The sequence below is a fragment of the Microcaecilia unicolor genome, chromosome 10 (assembly GCF_901765095.1).
Source record: "Microcaecilia unicolor chromosome 10, aMicUni1.1, whole genome shotgun sequence".
NCBI classification, from domain to species: domain Eukaryota; kingdom Metazoa; phylum Chordata; class Amphibia; order Gymnophiona; family Siphonopidae; genus Microcaecilia; species Microcaecilia unicolor.
This window is the reverse complement of record NC_044040.1, coordinates 171,898,019-171,916,780: the sequence shown is the minus strand read 5'-3', so window position 1 is coordinate 171,916,780 and position 18,762 is coordinate 171,898,019. Positions and strand designations below refer to the sequence as shown.

The 18,762-nt window shown below is 44.9% G+C and overlaps 1 protein-coding gene across 1 annotated transcript in view; it reads left to right on the top strand.

Annotated features, from left to right (window-relative positions):
- Window positions 1–18,762, top strand: part of TRIP12 (thyroid hormone receptor interactor 12) — a 470,187-nt gene that overhangs the window by 142,817 nt on the left and 308,608 nt on the right. Inside the window, 3 exon segments of the mRNA XM_030216098.1 lie at window positions 1,832–1,980; window positions 10,169–10,204; window positions 10,619–10,714. Of these exon segments, the coding sequence (XP_030071958.1) occupies window positions 1,832–1,980; window positions 10,169–10,204; window positions 10,619–10,714 (281 nt within the window).

The window sequence follows — 18,762 nt, the reverse complement described above, 5'->3', positions numbered from 1 at the left end:
TAAATCATTGTACAATTTTTACATTTTGCTGTTTAAAAAATATTTTTCAAGGTGCATTAACATAAGAGTTTGATGTAGACATGTTCTACTCTTTCATTTGGAAGGATCAGTTCTAGAAATATTGAAGTAATCAAGAATTAGAAACCAAAAACATTTGATTGCACAAGTAGCACCCTTTGTCATGGCAAACCCAAAAACTTTTTCTAAAAATTGTGTTAAGTTTATCCACCTAGGTCCAATCCAGTTTAAAGTGGTCAGTGGTCTTTCTCATATACAGGGACAGACTTAAAGATCTCAATATGTATACTTTGGAAGAAAGGCAGGAGAGAAGAGGTTATAGAGACGTTTAAATAACTCCGTGGCATAAATGCATGGGAGGCGAGTCTGTCAGGGGCTTAGCTACCATTGAGTGAGCCCAGCAAAAAGCTCAGGGCTGCCCTTGTGGCATACTCTTTCCCTTTCCTCCTCTCTTGCATCTTTCTTGCTGGCTCCGCAAGCTTACAGTGGATCGCTGGCATTCAGCAGCATGATGGTCGACTCCCTTGGTCTTCCTTCTTCCACATCCTGTTTCTTTTGATGCAGTTTCCTATGGGTGGAATGTGGAAGAAGGAAGATCAAGGGGGCTGACCAGCCACAAGCAGTGTGTGTTTGCATTGCTACCACTGAATTCCAGTGATCCACTAAAAACTAGCAGGGCTGTGTCAGGGACAGAGTGAAAGATGCCTTACCTGTATGGAGTTGGGGGTGTGGAGTGACAGTGCGATATGCCAGCATCGGGGGTAAGGGGGCCGGTGGTAAGAGGAATTAAAAGTAAGAAATGCCAGACCTGCGGAAAGGAGGGGAAAGAAGGGGAGACATGCTGGATGGATTCCCCCTAGAGGGGTTTGGAGGAAAGGGAAGGAGAGATCAGATAGGGGGAGAGATGCTGAATGGTGGATGGAGGGAGCAAAGGAAAAAGACAGACTGGAGAGAGATTCTGCTTTGGTGGGAGAGATGCTTGTGCCAGGGTGAGGGATGTGGGAGAAGGAGAATGATAGCATTATGAGTATTCTTCCATAACCTGGGGGTTTCCCATATTTTAAATGTCTCCCATTCCAGCTTAGCCTAGCCATTAAAATCTGTCCTTGGTCAGGGTTCACAAGTGCACCTTGAGTCTGGTTATTGTTACCATTGTGTTTTGGTTGAAACTCTTCCCTCAGCAGCTCCTCACCCCCACCATACACAGGAGCTGTGAATGCTTTCTTCGTAGTATCCTACTTGTGGTTGACCTGAGGAGTAGAAGCCAAACTTTTAAACTTTGGTCTCCTGTAGGCAGTATATAGCAGTGCACTGAAATTGTTGGACTTTCGCCTTTCTCCTCATTATTGGTTCCTTTTTTTGCTTTACAGGAACTCTTGCCAATTAAGAGATTAACTTCTATTTTTTTTGTGCTAATTCTGGTGTACCATTTTCCAGCAAGAGGTTTTTTTACAGTTAGATCTGATGTATGAAATTCAGCTGTTACCATTATAAAATGATGTCTTAGTTGTCTGGGGCCTCACTCCATAATGCAGAAGGGCTGACTGTCCCATGCTTGGAGATGCCTGACCTCAGAATGAAAACAGGTTTCCTTTTAGAAGCTGGTGCGATTGTAGATGAGCAATAAAAATAAACATTAAAAATTGGGCAGTTATGCTTCGGATTCTTCACTCCCAACAGCAAAGACCTGAACAGTGAATAAGAAAAACTTTTGGATTTATTCCAGTTAAGATAAATAGATTTCTCTCATCACAGTGTGTATGTCAAATTTGTGCTTGTGCTCAATTTTATTTATGTATGTTTGATTTTTCAGGTTCAAAAGCCCAACAGCTTTTACAAGGGCTCCAAGCCACTGATGAAAGTCAGCAGCTGCAGGCAGTTATTGAGATGTGTCAGTTGTTGGTTATGGGCAATGAAGAAACATTAGGAGGGTTTCCAGTCAAGAGTGTTGTGCCAGCTTTGGTAAGAAATCAAAGCTTGATTAATACATTACATTACCATGAAACAGTTACTAACATGTTGTTTCATGCTGTTTTTAAGATCTGTATTTTCTCCTTGCAGTAGATGTATGTAAACATGGGTGTGTTTGTTTCCAAAACAGAAAAATATGCTATTTGAAAGTTAAATTATGGAAGGTACCACAAGTGATCACATGTAAGCCTTCCAAAACTGCTTATAATACATGGGACTTGTCTTCTCAGAGGATAAGCAGGACAACATATTCCCACAGATCATCCGACAGAGCCTAACATAGTAGATGACGGCAGAAAAAGACCTGCACGGTCCATCTAGTCTGCCCAACAAGATCAACTCATATGTGCTACTTTTTGTGTATACCCTACCTTGATTTGTACCTGTCCTCTTCGGGGCACAGACCGTATAAGTCTGCCCAGCACTATCCCCGCCTCCCAACCACCAGCCCCACCTCCCACCACCGGCTCTGGCACAGACCGTATAAGTCTGCCCAGCACTATCCCCGCCTCCCACCACCGGCTCTGGAACTCCTCAGCAACCTTCCAGAAGCATTTAGAAGACCACACCACATACATTTTTTCGCCCACAGCTGCCACACTGGACCAGAGAGTCTGAAGACGTTCTCTCCCATCTCTCTCACAGCTTGCATATGTTTGTGGGTTCAGATTGCCATTTATTTTGTAATTGCTGCATGGGACCAGAACTCTGTGCCCGTTTTATTGCTCTTACTGGTTTTGACACTCCTTAGGCCTGAGTTCTCCAGTGAGGAAATGTTTTCTTTCTTTTTTCACAATTGAGCCATTTGATTTTACTTTGGCTATCTCCCCTGACATGTCTCGAAGAACTCAGTGGTTTTAAAAAGTGCACCCAGTGTGGCAAGACTGTGTCACTCAGGTACTAATTAAGCACAACAAAAAAAAATTGTTCGTGTGCTACTGGGCAAAAACCATTTGTCCTATACTAAATTCAGTGTGCATATTCCAAATCCGAAGTCAGAATTGTTGTAACACATCAGGAAATTTTGTTATGCATAAGTTTGTCCAAATGAATTAAGCACTTGGAAAGCATTGAATAATTTTTTACAGAACGAGTTTTACTCCAACAATTAACCTGATCTACATCAAAGTTTTCGTAGTAAACAGTATATTAAAATATAATGGAATAACAAAATTTCAAAAAAGTCTCGCATTCCAGTTTAAAAGTCTTACTTCAAGGCCCAGTACTGTTAAAGTGCTTCAGGCATCTGCTTTTGCTTTTGTGACCGGTCATATTTTCCCATTGCGAAAACCAGCAGTAGTCCCCCATCATGTTGGGATTCCAGTGGCCTTGATATCTGTTCTCCATTGTAGAAATGTCGTTATGGAACCTCTCTCCATGTTCGTCACTTACATGTCCCAAATTGGGTGGGAAAAAATCAAGATGCGAATGTAAGAAATGCATTTTCAATGATATTCGGCAGCCAAGTTGTTCATATGCTTTAAGCATGTTGTCTACTAGTTCAGCATAGTTTTCAGCTCGTCTGTTCCCAAGGAAGTTCTGCACTACTAGCACAAATGCATCCCAAGCTGCAAGTTCCAGAGGGTTGAGTTTTCTTCTGAATGTGTCGTCATGCATTAGTTTGTTGTTTTCAGGGCCAATAAAAATTCCAGCCTTTATTTTAGCCGCAGTTTTCAGTGTGCTAAACATCTTCTTCAAATACTGGAAACCATTTCCATCACAATCAAGTGCAATTACAAAATTTTTTATTAAACCAAGTTTAATGTGTAGTGGTGGAAGATAAACTTGAAGTGGATCGACCAGTGATTTGTGTTGTACATTGTACCGACCAACTGTGTGCTCGTCTCTGAGAGGCCACTGTCATTTTGTAATGATTTTTGTCATCACGACTGTTCAATAGGCACAAGAAACACATATGCTTTGTGTACCCTAACTGTAGGCCAAGCAGCAGTACTACCACTTTCAGGTCAGCACAAATATTCCATTTATGTTCAGAGTATTTGATCATTTTCAAAATTAACTCCATAGAAGCATGGGTCTCTTTCATTCCAACCCCATGAGCCAATGGAACAGATGGTTTTTCGTTACCATTGTGCAAGAAGACAGCTTTCAAACTCGTTTTGCTAGAGTCTATGAATAGCCTCCATTCATCGGGAATGTGTACCATCTAACTCCATCATAAGACCATTTACATCAGTACAGAAACAGACATCGCTTTCCATTGCATAGTATGCTGCTAACTTGGTGTGTCGATGACGAAAGTGTGAAGTTGTGGTGCTTCGTTGTAGCAAATTCCATTCCCGAAGTCTAGAAGCTAGCAGTTCTGACTTTTCTTGACAGATCTCTTACCAGATCATCTAAATCTGATTGGCTCAGCAAGTGCGGCTACCCTCCAGCTGTTCTGGATCAGGAAATACATCATGCCAATCAACATCTTCATCAGGATCAGAAGCGTCAGTTTCAATTGCCGTTCCTGCAGCAGGAGGGGCAGGTACTGGTTTAAGAGCAGACTCACAGTCAGGATACACAATTTGTGACTTGTTTCTCTTTGAATATCCAGCGATTTTAGTCATGCAAAAATAACAGTCTGGTGATTTTTCTGCTCACACCAAACCATCGGCACTGCAAAAGCCATTCGTTTCCTTTTACCATTCAACCACTGCGTTAGCCCAGAGTAACACACGGTGCAACAAATATGAGGTGCCCAGCTTTTATCTTGATCTCCAATTTGACAGTCAAAGTAATACTTGTAAGCAAGGCGCACTCGCTTTGTCAGATTCTTGCGCTGATCAATGTATTTGCCACATATGTAGCAGAAATTGTCCGGATTGTTAACACATTTGGGTCTATCCATCTTGCCTTATACTTACTGCTGACATCAGCCAATAGACCTGTCTGAGCGCGTCCGGACAGGTCCGGGCATGACCGTTGGAATATTTCCAATATATAATGCATTAATATAAGTGAATAGGCTTTGAATGTATAACTTAAAATCTAAACGTGTCAGGCAAATTCGGAGTTCATATTTAGAATCGGCGGGTTCAATTTAGTATAAATCACATGTTTTTCTCTCAGTAGCAAAATCATTGTTGCATATATGAGTGTCAGTCATATCTGGGACCCAGCCATCATGATTCTTTTCTAAACTATCAGCAGATGTCAAAAAGAACCATCAAGAGTTGCGAGGAACAGTTCAGAAATATTTTGTTCACTGAGAAGTCCGACATTGGAGACATTAGTCCCTATGGCCCCTGGAGCTGTGTTGGATATTGGAGATGCATCAGCATCAAGGAGGTTTCTACTTTTCTCGAGAGGGAGCATCAGCAGTAACCATTGGGTTCAAGCATCCTTGGATCCCACATCAAGGACCTGTAAGGATTCAATATCATCCACATCGGCACTGAGGCCAAGAAGCATCTGCATTGATCCTGTTTGAAGCATGGTGCCTGGAGCACCAGAACATAGACATCGTGAGTATCTGAGAAGAGCCATGAAGGTCACTCCCTCTCCTTGGATTCAGTACCAATGTGCCAGCATCTTTTGGTCTCAGACCAGCCTTCTGATTCAGCCCCAATACCTTTTGTGGATTTATTTATTTAGGTTTTGCTCACACCTTTTTTCAGTAGTAGCTCAAGGTGAGTTACATTCAGGTACACTAGATATTTCTCTGTCCCAGTTGGGCTTACAATCTAAGTTTGTACCTGAGGCAATGGAGGGCTAAGTGACTTACCCAAGATCACAAGGAGTAGCAGCGGGATTTGAACCAGCCACCATTCCAACGGAGGCCCCACCTTGACCAGTCCCTGTGTCCAAACAGCGGTTCCGAGCCATGCTCTAGGAAAGTACAGGGGCATCTTTTCTCCTGATGCGATGCCAGGGTGTAGAGGGCATTGATATATTAAGCCTGATGGTGGTCCAGCCTGTCTTGTAGGCCCATACTCTCTCTGTTCGTCAAGCATCTATGCTGTTGCCTGAAAGGGTGTTGGGGTCGGTGCTGGCTGAGATGGTGTCAGTATTTAGCTCCTTGGTTGGGGAGGAAGCTTCCTAGAGGTCCATATCTAGGGCTGTTCCTTGGCACTCTTGTTCAGAGCCTGGTCTCAAGTCCAGTCATCTGAGGCGGGTGCAGAATCACACACAAAACTACTAACCAGACTGCTTCTGGGACTTTGAGGAAGGAGCCCCAGGTTCTCTCGGTGGGGGGATATTTTGGATCTTTAGATCTCTCCCTTCCTTATGAAAGGGGTACGTTTCCCCTGGAGGAGTTTTCCTTTACCAGTTTTGTTAGGGAGATAAGCATAAGCATCGCCATGCTGGGACAGACCAAGGGTCCATCGAGCCCGGCATCCTCTCTCCGACAGCGGTCAAAAGAACAAGCATTTCTTCCTTCCCATCCCAGAAATAGTGGATTATTCCTACGTCCATTCAATAACATTCTATTTCCTTTTCCTCCAGGAAGCCGTCTAACCTTTTTTAAAACTCCGCTAAGCCAACTGCCCCAACCACCTTATCTGGCAACGAATTCCAGAGTCTAACCACACGTTGAGTGAAGAAAAACTTCCTCCGATTCATTTTAAATTTACTACACTGCAGCTTTATCGCATGCCCCCTTGTCCTAGTATTTTTGGAAAGCGTAAACAGACACTCCACATCAACCCATTCCATTCCACTCATTATCTTATAGACCTCTATCATATCTCCCCTCAGCCGCCTTTTCTCCAAGCTGAAGAGCCCCAGCCTCTTCAGCCTTTCCTCATAGGGAAGTCGTCCCATCCCCTGAATCATCTTTATCGCCCTTCTCTGCACCTTTTCCAATTCCACTATATGTTTTTTGAGATGCGGCGACCAGAATTGAACACAATACTTGAGGTGCGGTCGCACCATGGAGCGATACAATGGCATAATAATATCCTCATTTTTGTTTTCCATTCCTTTCCTAATAATACCCAACATTCTATTTGCTTTCCTAGCCGCAGCAGCACATTGAGCAGAAGATTTCAACGTAACATCAATGATGACACCTAGATCCCTTTCTCGGTCCGTGATTCCTAAAGCGGAACCTTGCACGATGTAGTTATAGTTTGGGTTCCTCTTTCCCACATGCATCACTTTGCACTTGCTCACATTAAACGTCGTCTGCCATTTAGGCGCCGAGTCTCCCAGTCTTATAAGGTCCTCTTGTAATTTTTCACAATCCTCCTGCAATTTAACAACTTTGAATAACTTTGTGTCATCAGCAAATTTAATTACCTCACTAGTTATTCCCATCTCTAGGTTATTTATAAATGTTAAAAATTAGCGGTCCCAGCACAGAGCCCTGGGGAACCCCACTAACTACCCTTCTCCATTGAGAATACTGACCATTTAACCCTACTCTGTTTTCTATCTGTTGACCAATTTTTAATCCACAATAGAACCCTACCGCCTATCCAATGACTCTCCAATTTCCTCTGGAGTCTTTCATGAGGTACTTTGTCAAACGCCTTCTGAAAATCCAGAATATCAACCGGCTCACCTTTATCCACATGTTTGTTCACCCCTTCAAAGAAATGTAGTAGATTGGTAAGGCAAGACTTCCCTTCACTGAATCCATGTTGAGTTTGTCCCATTAGTCCATGCTTTTGAACATGCTCTGTAATTTTGTTCTTTATAATAGTCTCTACCTTTTTCTTTATAGAAAGTAAATTTGTACTATGTGTCACATATGTATCTAATGTTACTTGTAACAAGATTAAAGCTTGTGAAGTTTAAACATTGCATAAATATTAAAAAAATAAAATAAAAATAATAGTCTCTACCATTTTGCCCGGCACCGACATCAGACTTACCGGTCTATAATTTCCCGGATTTCCTCTGGAACCTTTTTAAAAATATCGGCGTTACATTGGCCATCCTCCAATCTTCCGGTACCACGCTTTATTTTAAAGATAAATTACATATCTCTAAAAGTAGCTCCGCCAACTCATTTTTTAGTTCTATCAGTACCCTTGGATGAATGCCATCTATCCAGGAGATTTGCAACTCTTCAGTTTGGCGAACTGCTCCATTACGTCTTCCAGGTTTACAGATATTTCATTGTTTCTCCGACTTCTCAGCCTCGATTACCTTGTCCGGCACCGGTATCCCACCCAAAACTTCCTCGAAGACCAAAGCAAAAAACACATTTAATTTTTCTGCTATTTCTTCGTCTTCCCTGATCGCCCCTTTTACACCCTGGTCATGCAGCGGTCCAACCGATTCTTTTGCCAGCTTCCTGCTTTTAATGTATCTAAAAAAAAAATTTTTGCTATCAAGTTTTCGCCTCTAACGCTATCTTTCTTTCAGACCAGCCCATTTAAATTGGACATCCTTGACTTTGATGCCCTTCCTAAGGAAGCTGTGATAGTGACCATTCACAACGTCATGAAGGTGGTACAGATGAAGCAGTTGGGAGACTCCACTCTCCCTACAGCCTTTTCATAAGAAGGCCAGCACCATACATAGAAAGCACCGGGATTTGAGAAGCTCCAACTGATACATAGTAACATAGTAGATGACGGCAGAAAAAGACCTGCATGGTCCATCCAGTCTGCCCAACAAGATAAACTCATATATGCTACTTTTTGTGTATACCTTACCTTGATTTGGATCTGTCATTTTCAGGGCACAGACCGTACAAGTCTGCCCAGCACTATTCCTGCCTCCCAACCACCGGCTCTGGAACAGACCGTATAAGTCGCCCAGCAATATCCTTGCCTCCCACCACCGGCTCTGCCACCCAATCTCAGCTAAGCTTCTGAGGATCCATTCCCTCGGAACATGATTCCTTTATGTTTATCCCACGCATGTTTGAATTCCGTTATCATTTTCCTCTCCACCACCTCCCGCAGGAGAGCATTCCAAGCATCCACCACTCTCTCCGTGAAAAAATACTTCCTGACATTTTTCTGAGTCTGCCCCCCTTCAATCTCGAATCGTTCCCTCTAGTTCTACCGCCTTCCCATCTCCAGAAAAGGTTCGTTTGCGGATTAATACCTTTCAGATATTTGAACATCTATATCATATCACCCCTGTTTCTCCTTTCCTCCAGGGTATACATGTTCAGGTCAGCAAGTCTCTCCTCATATGTCTTGTAACGCAAATCCCGTACCATTCTCGTAGCTTTTCTTTGCACCGCTTCAATTCTTTTTACATCCTTAGCAAGATACGGCCTCCAGAACTGAACACAATACTCCAGGTGGGGCCTCACCAATGACTTATACAGGGGCATTAAAACCTCTTTTCTTCTGCTGGTCACTCCCCTCTCTATACAGCCTAGCAACCTTCTACTTACGGCCACTGCCTTGTCACACTGTTTCGTCGCCTTCAGATTCTCAGATACTATCACCCCAAGATCCCTCTCCCCGCCTAACACATACGTCTCCCGTGGATTTCTACTCCCTAAGTGCATCACTTTGCATTTCTTCGCATTGAATTTTAATTGCCAAACCTTAGACCATTCTTCTAGCTTCCGCAGATCCTTTTTCATGTTTTCCACTCCCTCCCGGGTGTCCACTCTGTTACAAATCTTAGTATCATCCGCAAAAAGGCAAACTTTACCTTGTAACCCTTCAGCAATGTCACTCACAATATATTGAACAGAATATATTCATGTCCCTTATGGTTGTTAAATCTGCTCTTAAAGGAGTCAAAAGCTCCAAGCCTCATTCCTTGGTGCCCCCAGGGAGGGATGCTAGGACATTTTTGGAATTTTTATTGGTGAAGGCTTCCTCCAAGTTGACTTGATGGACCATTTATTCTTTCTGCAGCCATCTATTATGGTAACTTACTAAAAGCATGGTTATTGAACTTAAGGCACCTAGTAGCAGAATTGAGATGGCAGCCTGAGGGCCTCATTGGGAGAACAGATTTGGATGGTTGGGTAGCCTTAGAGTCTAAAGGGACAGGTGGGAGATTTGGTCACCACCTCTTCTCCGGGAGCTCTGGTAGATATAGACCTTGAGGAAGAGGGCAGTGTGAATACAGACAACTCTTTCTCATTTAGTTGCATAAGCTAGATAGAAACCTGGAGACTCTAATTTGCCTATTGCTGTTATTGCTGTCATACTATTATTAAATATGTTTGTAAACTATAAGTGTGCTTGGGATTTGGTCTGGCACAAATAAAATATCTATTATTTTCCCTTTTTTTTTTTAATTTCAGATAACGTTGCTGCAGATGGAGCACAATTTTGATATTGTAAGTCTGTGGCAAGCTCTTTAGTATGAAATTGTCTACTTTCTCATTTGAATGGAGATCATGTTGAAATATCACAAGAAACTGAAAGTTTTCTTGTATATATGCAAGCTTTTGATGTGTTGTGATTATAGTATTGGGTTTGGGGCTGCCCTTTTAATTTGTATTTTTTAGGTATGTTTTGTTTTGGTAGTTACATATTTTTATATTTGATTTTATGTGCATTTTTATTGTACTCCACCTGGGACATTGCTTTGTAATGAATAGGTGGATTATAAATCCTTTAATATGAATACATTTTATTCAGTGTAAAATGACTTTCAGTATCACTTTCCTTCCCTTCTTTTATTTTCAACTGGAAGGAGTGTTTTAAATAAGAATAATTTTCCAGATGTATTGTTTTGTTTGCTTGGTCAGATGAACCATGCCTGCAGAGCCTTAACCTATATGATGGAAGCACTTCCCAGGTCATCTGCTGTTGTAGTAGATGCAATTCCTGTCTTCTTGGAAAAGGTAAAATATTTTTCATGTTATGGTTTTTGTGCAACTGACAGCATATTACATTCATTCAAGGAAATAGTCAAATACTTTCTCAGTTTAAACAGTTTTTTAATATGCACAACTGGGCACTTATTTGTCATTTCTGCATAACCATTAAAATAAAATATAGCTTTAAGAGATTCCAGTTCATCCACAACAACATTCTAACTGCTCACTACTGCATAACTCCCCTTTCACCTCATCTCTAAATCTCTTCAGGCATCAACATTGGTAAATACATGTTGCCACAATTGTACCTTTGCTTCTGAAACTGAAAATAATTCAACTTGTGTTATACTGCCTGACAACCTGTTCCACAAAGTTGGTCCATCACTGAAAAAGCCCTTTGCTTTACAAAATATAGGTGCTAATCCTTAACCAATAGTAAAAACAGCAACTTTTGTACTGATCGCAATGTACCTATTGATTGATTTGAAACAAAAAGATCCAACAAGTTTTTTTTTCATTTTATTTACATTTTGCTCACACCATTTTTCAGTAGTAGCTCAAGGTGAGTTACATTCAGGTACACTGGATATTTCTCTGTCCCAGGAGAGCTCACAATCTAAGTTTGTACCTGAGGCAATGGAGGGTTAAGTGATTTGCCCAAGATCACAAGGAGCAGCAGTGGGATTTGAACTGGCCACCTCTGGATTGCAAGACTGGTGCTCTAACCACTAGGCCACTCCTCCGCTCTAGACTAGACCTATATCTCTTCTCACCTAAGGTATCCTGGACAATATTATGAGCCAGTCCTAATGGAGACCAATGAAGTTCTTTGAGAACTGCTCTATATTCTCTACTTACCAGATCTTCAGTCAAATAGGCCACCATTTTTTTTCAGCAATTGCAGTCACTACAACATCAACTTAGGCAGACCAACCAATACGACATTTCCATAGGCTGACATCGAGAGAATCAATAATTGTACAATCAAATGCAACTGATCCACTGTCAAAGCCTCTAGTTTGGCAAGTCACTCTAATATAAACAGAAATTGTCCAAACAAATCTTGAAATGTGATCATTCCATAGTTTCCCTCTAGACTGGCACAGATTATGCACGCTGACCAGCAGATGGCGATTGAGAACAAACTGAGCTTCAAATGAGCCTTTAAATGGGCTGTTCAGTCCTCAGGAAACCAGGCTGTTCTTAGTCTCAGCAGATGGAGAAGTGGTAAGCCTGTGCAGTCGGTTACTTGTAGGCCCTGGGATTTTTTTTTTGTCTTGAGTTTTCTTCCTGGGGCTACTGGGTAAGAGAAAACACTCTCTCTTAAAATAAAAAGCAGGGAAAACAAAAATGCCAGAGATAGTTTTGGGTTTTGCTTACCATTTGTCTGCCTGCTGGATAGGGGTTGAGGCCCACAGGGATCTCTTTTGCCCCTGGGGGTGTTAAACCCTGATGGCCAGGACCTTCCTCCCACTTGGACCCTGCTGCGGGTACTTTTGGTTTGTGAGCCTCAGCTGTCTGGCTCTGTCTTCATGCATACCGGTAGTTTGGAGTGCTGTGGGGTCTGCCTTGCTACTTTGAGGGTCGGTTAAAAAAAAAAATAAAACAAGAAACGAGTGTCACCAGTGATTTACCACAGGGAGTCTGTGTAAAAAAAAAAAAAAAACAGAAACAAGAATAGCAGTTGTTTCCCTGCTGACCCGATGCTTATTCAGGGAGCAGCAGAGTTCCTGTGGTTTTTTTTTTTTTTTCTTTCTTGATGGAAATGCCTTAAGCGCTGTGCAGTTTGCCAGAGCCAGAGGGTGGACGTGGCAGGGCACTGTGATCTCTGCGCAGCTCTGTAGTGCACAGAGTTGGGATGTGGGGGAGTCCTGGTAGGCAGCTGTGCAGCCTCCAGTGTCCGAGGTTTCAGCGGGACCATCCTCGGGGGAGCCCGTTTGGGCTGTTGCCTCCTTTTTGGTGGAAACACCACCATTTTGTTCCTAGCGTCTGTCCTTGATCTCCCTCCGCATTTGGAGCTCGTCCCTGCCCTTCAGCCTACACTGCTTGGTGCTTCGGGGGTTGATTTCCCCAGGAATTTGTTTTGGCCATGTTCAAGGCCTTTTTTCCTGAAGTAGGCTGGGGCTGCTCCGCAGAAAAGAGCTGTACTTTAGGGAGACTCCTCTTCCTTCACCCCCCCCCCCCCCCTCTAAACGCAAGTGTTGGGAATGGGAAGAGGAGAAGGAACTCCTGGACCGTGCTTCTCAGGGGTCAGAAGCTTTACCTGGCTGGCCTGAAGGGAGGAGCTCAGGGACCAGAAGCAGCCAGGGGGGACGACTCCTGGCAGGGGAAGATGCCTCGTTTGTCCGCATTTTCCATCGGGAGGAGTTTCAGGAACTAATTTCCCAGGTGTCTTCCATGTTGTGGTTTGAGGAGGCTACCCTAGAGGCTTCTTGGACAGTGGATCCCTTGATTAAGGGGGTTCACAGATCCTCTTACTCTTTCCTCATACACCAGAAAATTAGGGATGGCATCCAGGTGTAATGGGCTTCTCCCGACGTCTCTTTTCAGGTTGTGAAGTCCATGGTTTGCCTTTATCCCATTCTGGAGCAGAATCGTGAGTCCTTGCATCCCCCCATTTCAACAGTTATTGATGGCTGTGCAACAGCAAACAGGAAAGTGGAGTAGCAATAAGATTACCTGGCTATTGCTGGCAATTCTCCAGAAAAACGTCAAGTAGTTGCATAGACTATATCGCATAACCTCATCGTCAGAATGAAACCCCCTGTCCCTCCTCCTACGCTTAAAAACTAAAAACATATCAACCTACCAACCTAGGCTCAAAGTGCCCAACCAGCATCCCCCCCCCCCCCCCCCCCCCCAATTACCCCTTTATATCCCTCAACCTCCCAAGTAATTACACCAAAACAGATCCCATGGGCCTGGACTCTGATAGCCCCTGAGAACTTTATAACTCAAAGAGAGATGTGTAAACCCACTTCCCTCCCTCCCCCCTCTAAATACAAGTATATTGGCTATAGAGGACATTAATAATCGTTACGTCCAACCATCCACATTTATTATTAACCAGGAAACTACGCCTCCTAGGACTGAGGATCTGTAGGTAAGGAGACTAAATTTGGGTGAAAATCTTTCTCTGCTTGGGGGAACCTCTTGCCTCCCTGGCCTCCCAAGCTGCCAGAAGATGCACCTGGTTCCTCCAGTGCCAGAAAGCCGGGGGCTCTGATGAGGTCCAATATTGCAGGACATATTTCTGGGCCACCAAACTCGATTTTCGACATAGGAGACTAGGATATTGGGCCAGGGGAGAGAGAAAGCTTTAGGCTTGTCAAGCAAAAATTGATCTACTGTCCCTTGAACCGTACCCCCCAACAGCCTGATCAAGAAATCCCGTACTTTTACCTAAAAATTCTGAATCCCAGGCAGGACCAAATCGCATGAAAAACGAATGGGGGTTATAACCACATGAACAAGTCTGATCCCCACTTTCCCCCATATGTGCCAACTGGGCTTTGGACATATAAGCCCGCAAAACTTACCTGATAACCACACTCACGTAACCTGCTTGTTGTGAACCAAGGTGACAGTGCATCAGCATCCCTGGATCTTATGTGATCTATCCATCGCTGCTGTAGTCTCATGAGAGTAAATCCAAGTCAAGCAAATTCTGCCTCCGAAAAGGGCACAGACCATCAAGCAGGCATTTTAGAGATGGTTTCCATCCTGCCACCATGGCTAACGATCTCCATGCACCACTCCTTCCAGCTGCGTCAGGAACTCCTGGGCAGCCTTTGCTGAGTCATACACTCGTGTAACACCATTATAAACAATCCGCAACTTAGCTGGATGTTGGAAGAACGATTCTGATTTTCAAGGTAAACAACTTTGAGCAAATAGAGGAAAAAGCTCGGCGCTTTGCTGCTATTTCAGCTGAGTAATCCTGAAAGCACCGAATATTTATTTTTATTACATTTGTACCCCGCGCTTTCCCACTCATGGCAGGCTCAATGCGGCTTACATGGGGCAATGGAGGGTTAAGTGGCTTGCCCAGAGTCACAAGGAGCTGCCTGTGCCTGAAGTGGGAATTCAACTCAGTTCCTCAGTTCCCCAGGACCAGAGTCCATCATCCTAACCACTAGGCCACTCCTCCACTCCCATATGCTGAATATGCATATGAATATGCTGAACCTCATTAGTTAAGGCTTCGCCCGATCGGACTGCTTGCAACACAGCCTGCTTGTGAACATAATTTAACACCCGCAGGATGACTACATGAGGCTTGGTTGAAGCAGCTTGTCGAGGGCCCACCCGATGAGCCCGCTCTATACACAATGGCCCAATGCTCTCTGGGAGATGTAGTTCTTTAGAAATCCACCGTGCCAGGAACGCGCTGAGCTTCTTATTTGCTATAGATTCCGGCAACCCCACTAACCCCAAGTTACTCCTCCTGTACCTGTTTTCCAGGTCCTCCACTTTTTCTAGCAAGGTAAGCATGTTTTAAGGATTCCTTCTATTCTTCTACAGCAGTTACTCTGTCTTCCACGTTGCTGGCATGTGTCTGGAAGGCCGCACAATCGCGGGAAAGATCTTCTAGTTGCGTTTGTACTCTTTCTAGCTTCGAGTCTATGGGTGTTAGCTGGCACTCCAGCAAGTCCTCTTAACACTGAGGACATTTCCATGGTGATTTCAGCAATCCATGCCAATGACACTGTGGGGCCGGGCAGGCTTTCAGGCGGCATCATCTTGTCCTCCATGGACTTGCTGCGGAGCTTCTCACTGCCATCATATAACCGCCAAGCAGCTAAAACTGTTACTAGCTGCTTTAAACACACCGTGGAGAGAAAAAAATAAAATCTTGAGGTCCAAAGTGCCGAACAAAAACTCGGGGGAGACAACAGGGGGGCCGGAGAAGCTCACTTGAGCGGCTTCCTTCGGGCATGGTGTCACATGACCCCTGCAAGCGATGCTTAAACAGAGTTTCGATGTGTCTGCCTTGGCTGTTTGTGGGGTGTGTGGTAGCCTGGGCGTGTTTTCATTGGGCAGAGCACATTTTGGACAGAGTTGTGTGAGATTGGTCCTTAGTGGATCAGGAAGCTGCCAAATTGGAAATGGGTGCCACCTTCTTGTCAGATGCCTTGTATGATCTGCTCTGTGTGTCCTCTAAGTCTATGGCTCTTGGTGTAGCAGCCCGGCGGTCATTGTGGCTCCGGGGCTGGTCAGCGGACACGGTGTCCAAGTCTAAATTGAGCAAGTTCCCCTTCCCAGGATCTCAATAAGTTGGTCAGATATCTAGGGGAGACTTAAGATTCCTCGGCTTCCGGAGGATAGGCCTCGTCCGGTGGGCAGAGGCATGTCTGGGAAATTAGGTTTAGGTAGGCATGTTGCTATAGGTCGAGTAGAGAAGGTGGTCCTCAGCGTAGCCGTTTCTTTTAGAGACTGCATTCCTTTCAGGGGGGGGGGGGGGGACTCTGGACCTTCAGGGACTGGCTGCGTTTGACACATACAATGAAGGTGTCGGGGTCTAGTCCTTGGTTCCTATAGGGGCAAGGCTGCGGGAATTGTACCAGGAGTGGACCCGGATTACCTCAAAATCTGTGGGTGCTCGAGGTGGTTCGCAACAGCTATGCACTGGAGTTCGCTCGCCCCTTACCGGACGCCTTCGTGGTGTCTCCTTGTAGGGCCCCTTGGAAAGTATGGGCAGTTTGGCAGACCATGCGTCAGCTGGTGGCCTTAAAGGCAGTGGTTCCCGCCCCCAAGAGGGAATAGGGCACAGGTAGTTGTTCCATCCCCAAGAAAGAGGGTTCCTACCAGCCTATTCTGGATCTCAAAGGGGTAAATCATGCTCTTCATGTCCTTTCCTTTTGCATGAGAACCTTGCGCTTGGTTATTTTAGTGGTGTAGCCTGGTGAGTTCCTGTCTTTGGATCTGACGGAGGTGTACTTTCATAACCCTATTCGCCCTGCTCATCAGCATTTCCTTTGGAGAAGCATTATCAGTTTTGTGTGCTCCCCTTTGGTCTGGCAGTGGCTTCCCATACGTTTTCCAAGGTGATGATGGTAGTGGCAGCTGCTCTGCGCAAAGAAGGGACATTTTGGTACATCGGTATCTGGATTGGCTCATCTGAGCAAAGTCTTACCAGAACAGTGTGCCGACTACAGCCTGGGTGGTGCACATGCTCCAGTGCTTGGGTGTGGTAGTTCATCTGGACAAGTCATCTTCAGCCGTCCCAGACCTTGGAGTATTTGGGAGTTCGTTTCGATACCAGTGAGGGCAGAGTTTTTCTCCCGGAGGCCAGGATTTGCAAGTCCGGTCTCTTTTGGACTTCTAGTGCCCAAGGGCCAAAGATTACTTGCAAGTGCTCGGCTCCATGGCAACCTCACTGGAGGTGGTACAGTGGGCCAGGGCTCACATGTGGCCCTTGCAGTGGGCACCTACTTCTATCCTGCTGGTCTCCCTGGAGGATCGCCTCCCTCTGTACGACCTGGTGAGACGCATTTTGTGATGGCGGGTGGTGTCAAGTCATCTCTCAGTTGGCATGAGTTTGGATTTCCCAGTGCACTGTGGTGACCACAGACACCAGCCTATCTGGCTGGGGAGCATATTGTTTGGGAAGAGTGGCTCAAGGGGAGTGGCCTCTCCTCTAGAGGCAAGTTTGTTGATAAATGTGTTGGAACTGAGAGTGATCTGGCTGACCCTTTTTAACCTTTCAGCCTCCTCTGTTATGAGCGGTGGTGCGAACCTTGTCCGACAGCGCCATGGCAGTCGACTACGTCAATCATCATGGAGGCACGAAGAGCTGGTCTCGTTTGGGTGGAAGTTCATCTGGTAGGTCTCTCTGCAGTTCACGTCGCAGAGTGGACAACATACAAATGGATTTTCTCAGTCGACATCTGGACCCGGGAGAATGGAAACTCAGTCTAGAGGCCTTCTCTCAATGGACAGCTGCGGCCTCCTGGTCATGGACCTCATGGTGTCTGCTGTCAACACTAAGGTTCTTCTCTTCTTCAGCCGGTGGAAGGATGGTCAGGCAGAGGATGTGCTGGTATAGCATTGGCCTAGCGTCTGCCTGCTTTGTGTTCCCTCCTTGGCCCTTGATAGGTAGGTTTCTGCTTCAAATTCAGCGTCATGCTGGTCAGGTGATTTTGGTGGTGCTGGATTGGCCATACAGGCTGTTGTAAGGAGACCTCATTCGGCAGAGCCTTTTCAGTTTTCATAAGTACATAAGTAGTGCCATACTGGGAAAGACCAAAGGTCCATCTAGCCCAGCATCCTGTCACCGACAGTGGCCAATCCAGGTCAAGGGCACCTGGCACGCTCCCCAAACGTAAAAACATTCCAGACAAGTTATACCTAAAAATGCGGAATTTTTCCAAGTCCATTTAATAGCGGTCTATGGACTTGTCCTTTAGGAATCTATCTAACCCCTTTTTAAACTCCGTCAAGCTAACCGCCCGTACCACGTTCTCCGGCAACGAATTCCAGAGTCTAATTACACGTTGGGTGAAGAAACATTTTCTCCGATTCGTTTTAAATTTACCACACTGTAGCTTCAACTCATGCCCTCTAGTCCTAGTATTTTTGGATAGCGTGAACAGTCGCTTCACATCCACCCGATCCATTCCACTCATTATTTTATACACTTCTATCATATCTCCCCTCAGCCGTCTCTTCTCCAAGCTGAAAAGCCGTAGCCTTCTCAGCCTCTCTTCATAGGAAAGTCGTCCCATCCCCACTATCATTTTCGTCGCCCTTCGCTGTACCTTTTCTAATTCTACTATATCTTTTTTGAGATACGGAGACCAGTACTGAACACAATACTCCAGGTGCGGTCGCACCATGGAGCGATACAACGGCATTATAACATCCGCACACCTGGACTCCATACCCTTCCTAATAACACCCAACATTCTATTCGCTTTCCTAGCCGCAGCAGCACACTGAGCAGAAGGTTTCAGCGTATCATCGACGACGACACCCAGATCCCTTTCTTGATCCGTAACTCCTAACGCGGAACCTTGCAAGACGTAGCAGTGACAGATCTTCTGTCTCAGGGTCCAGTGCTCATGTCAGAT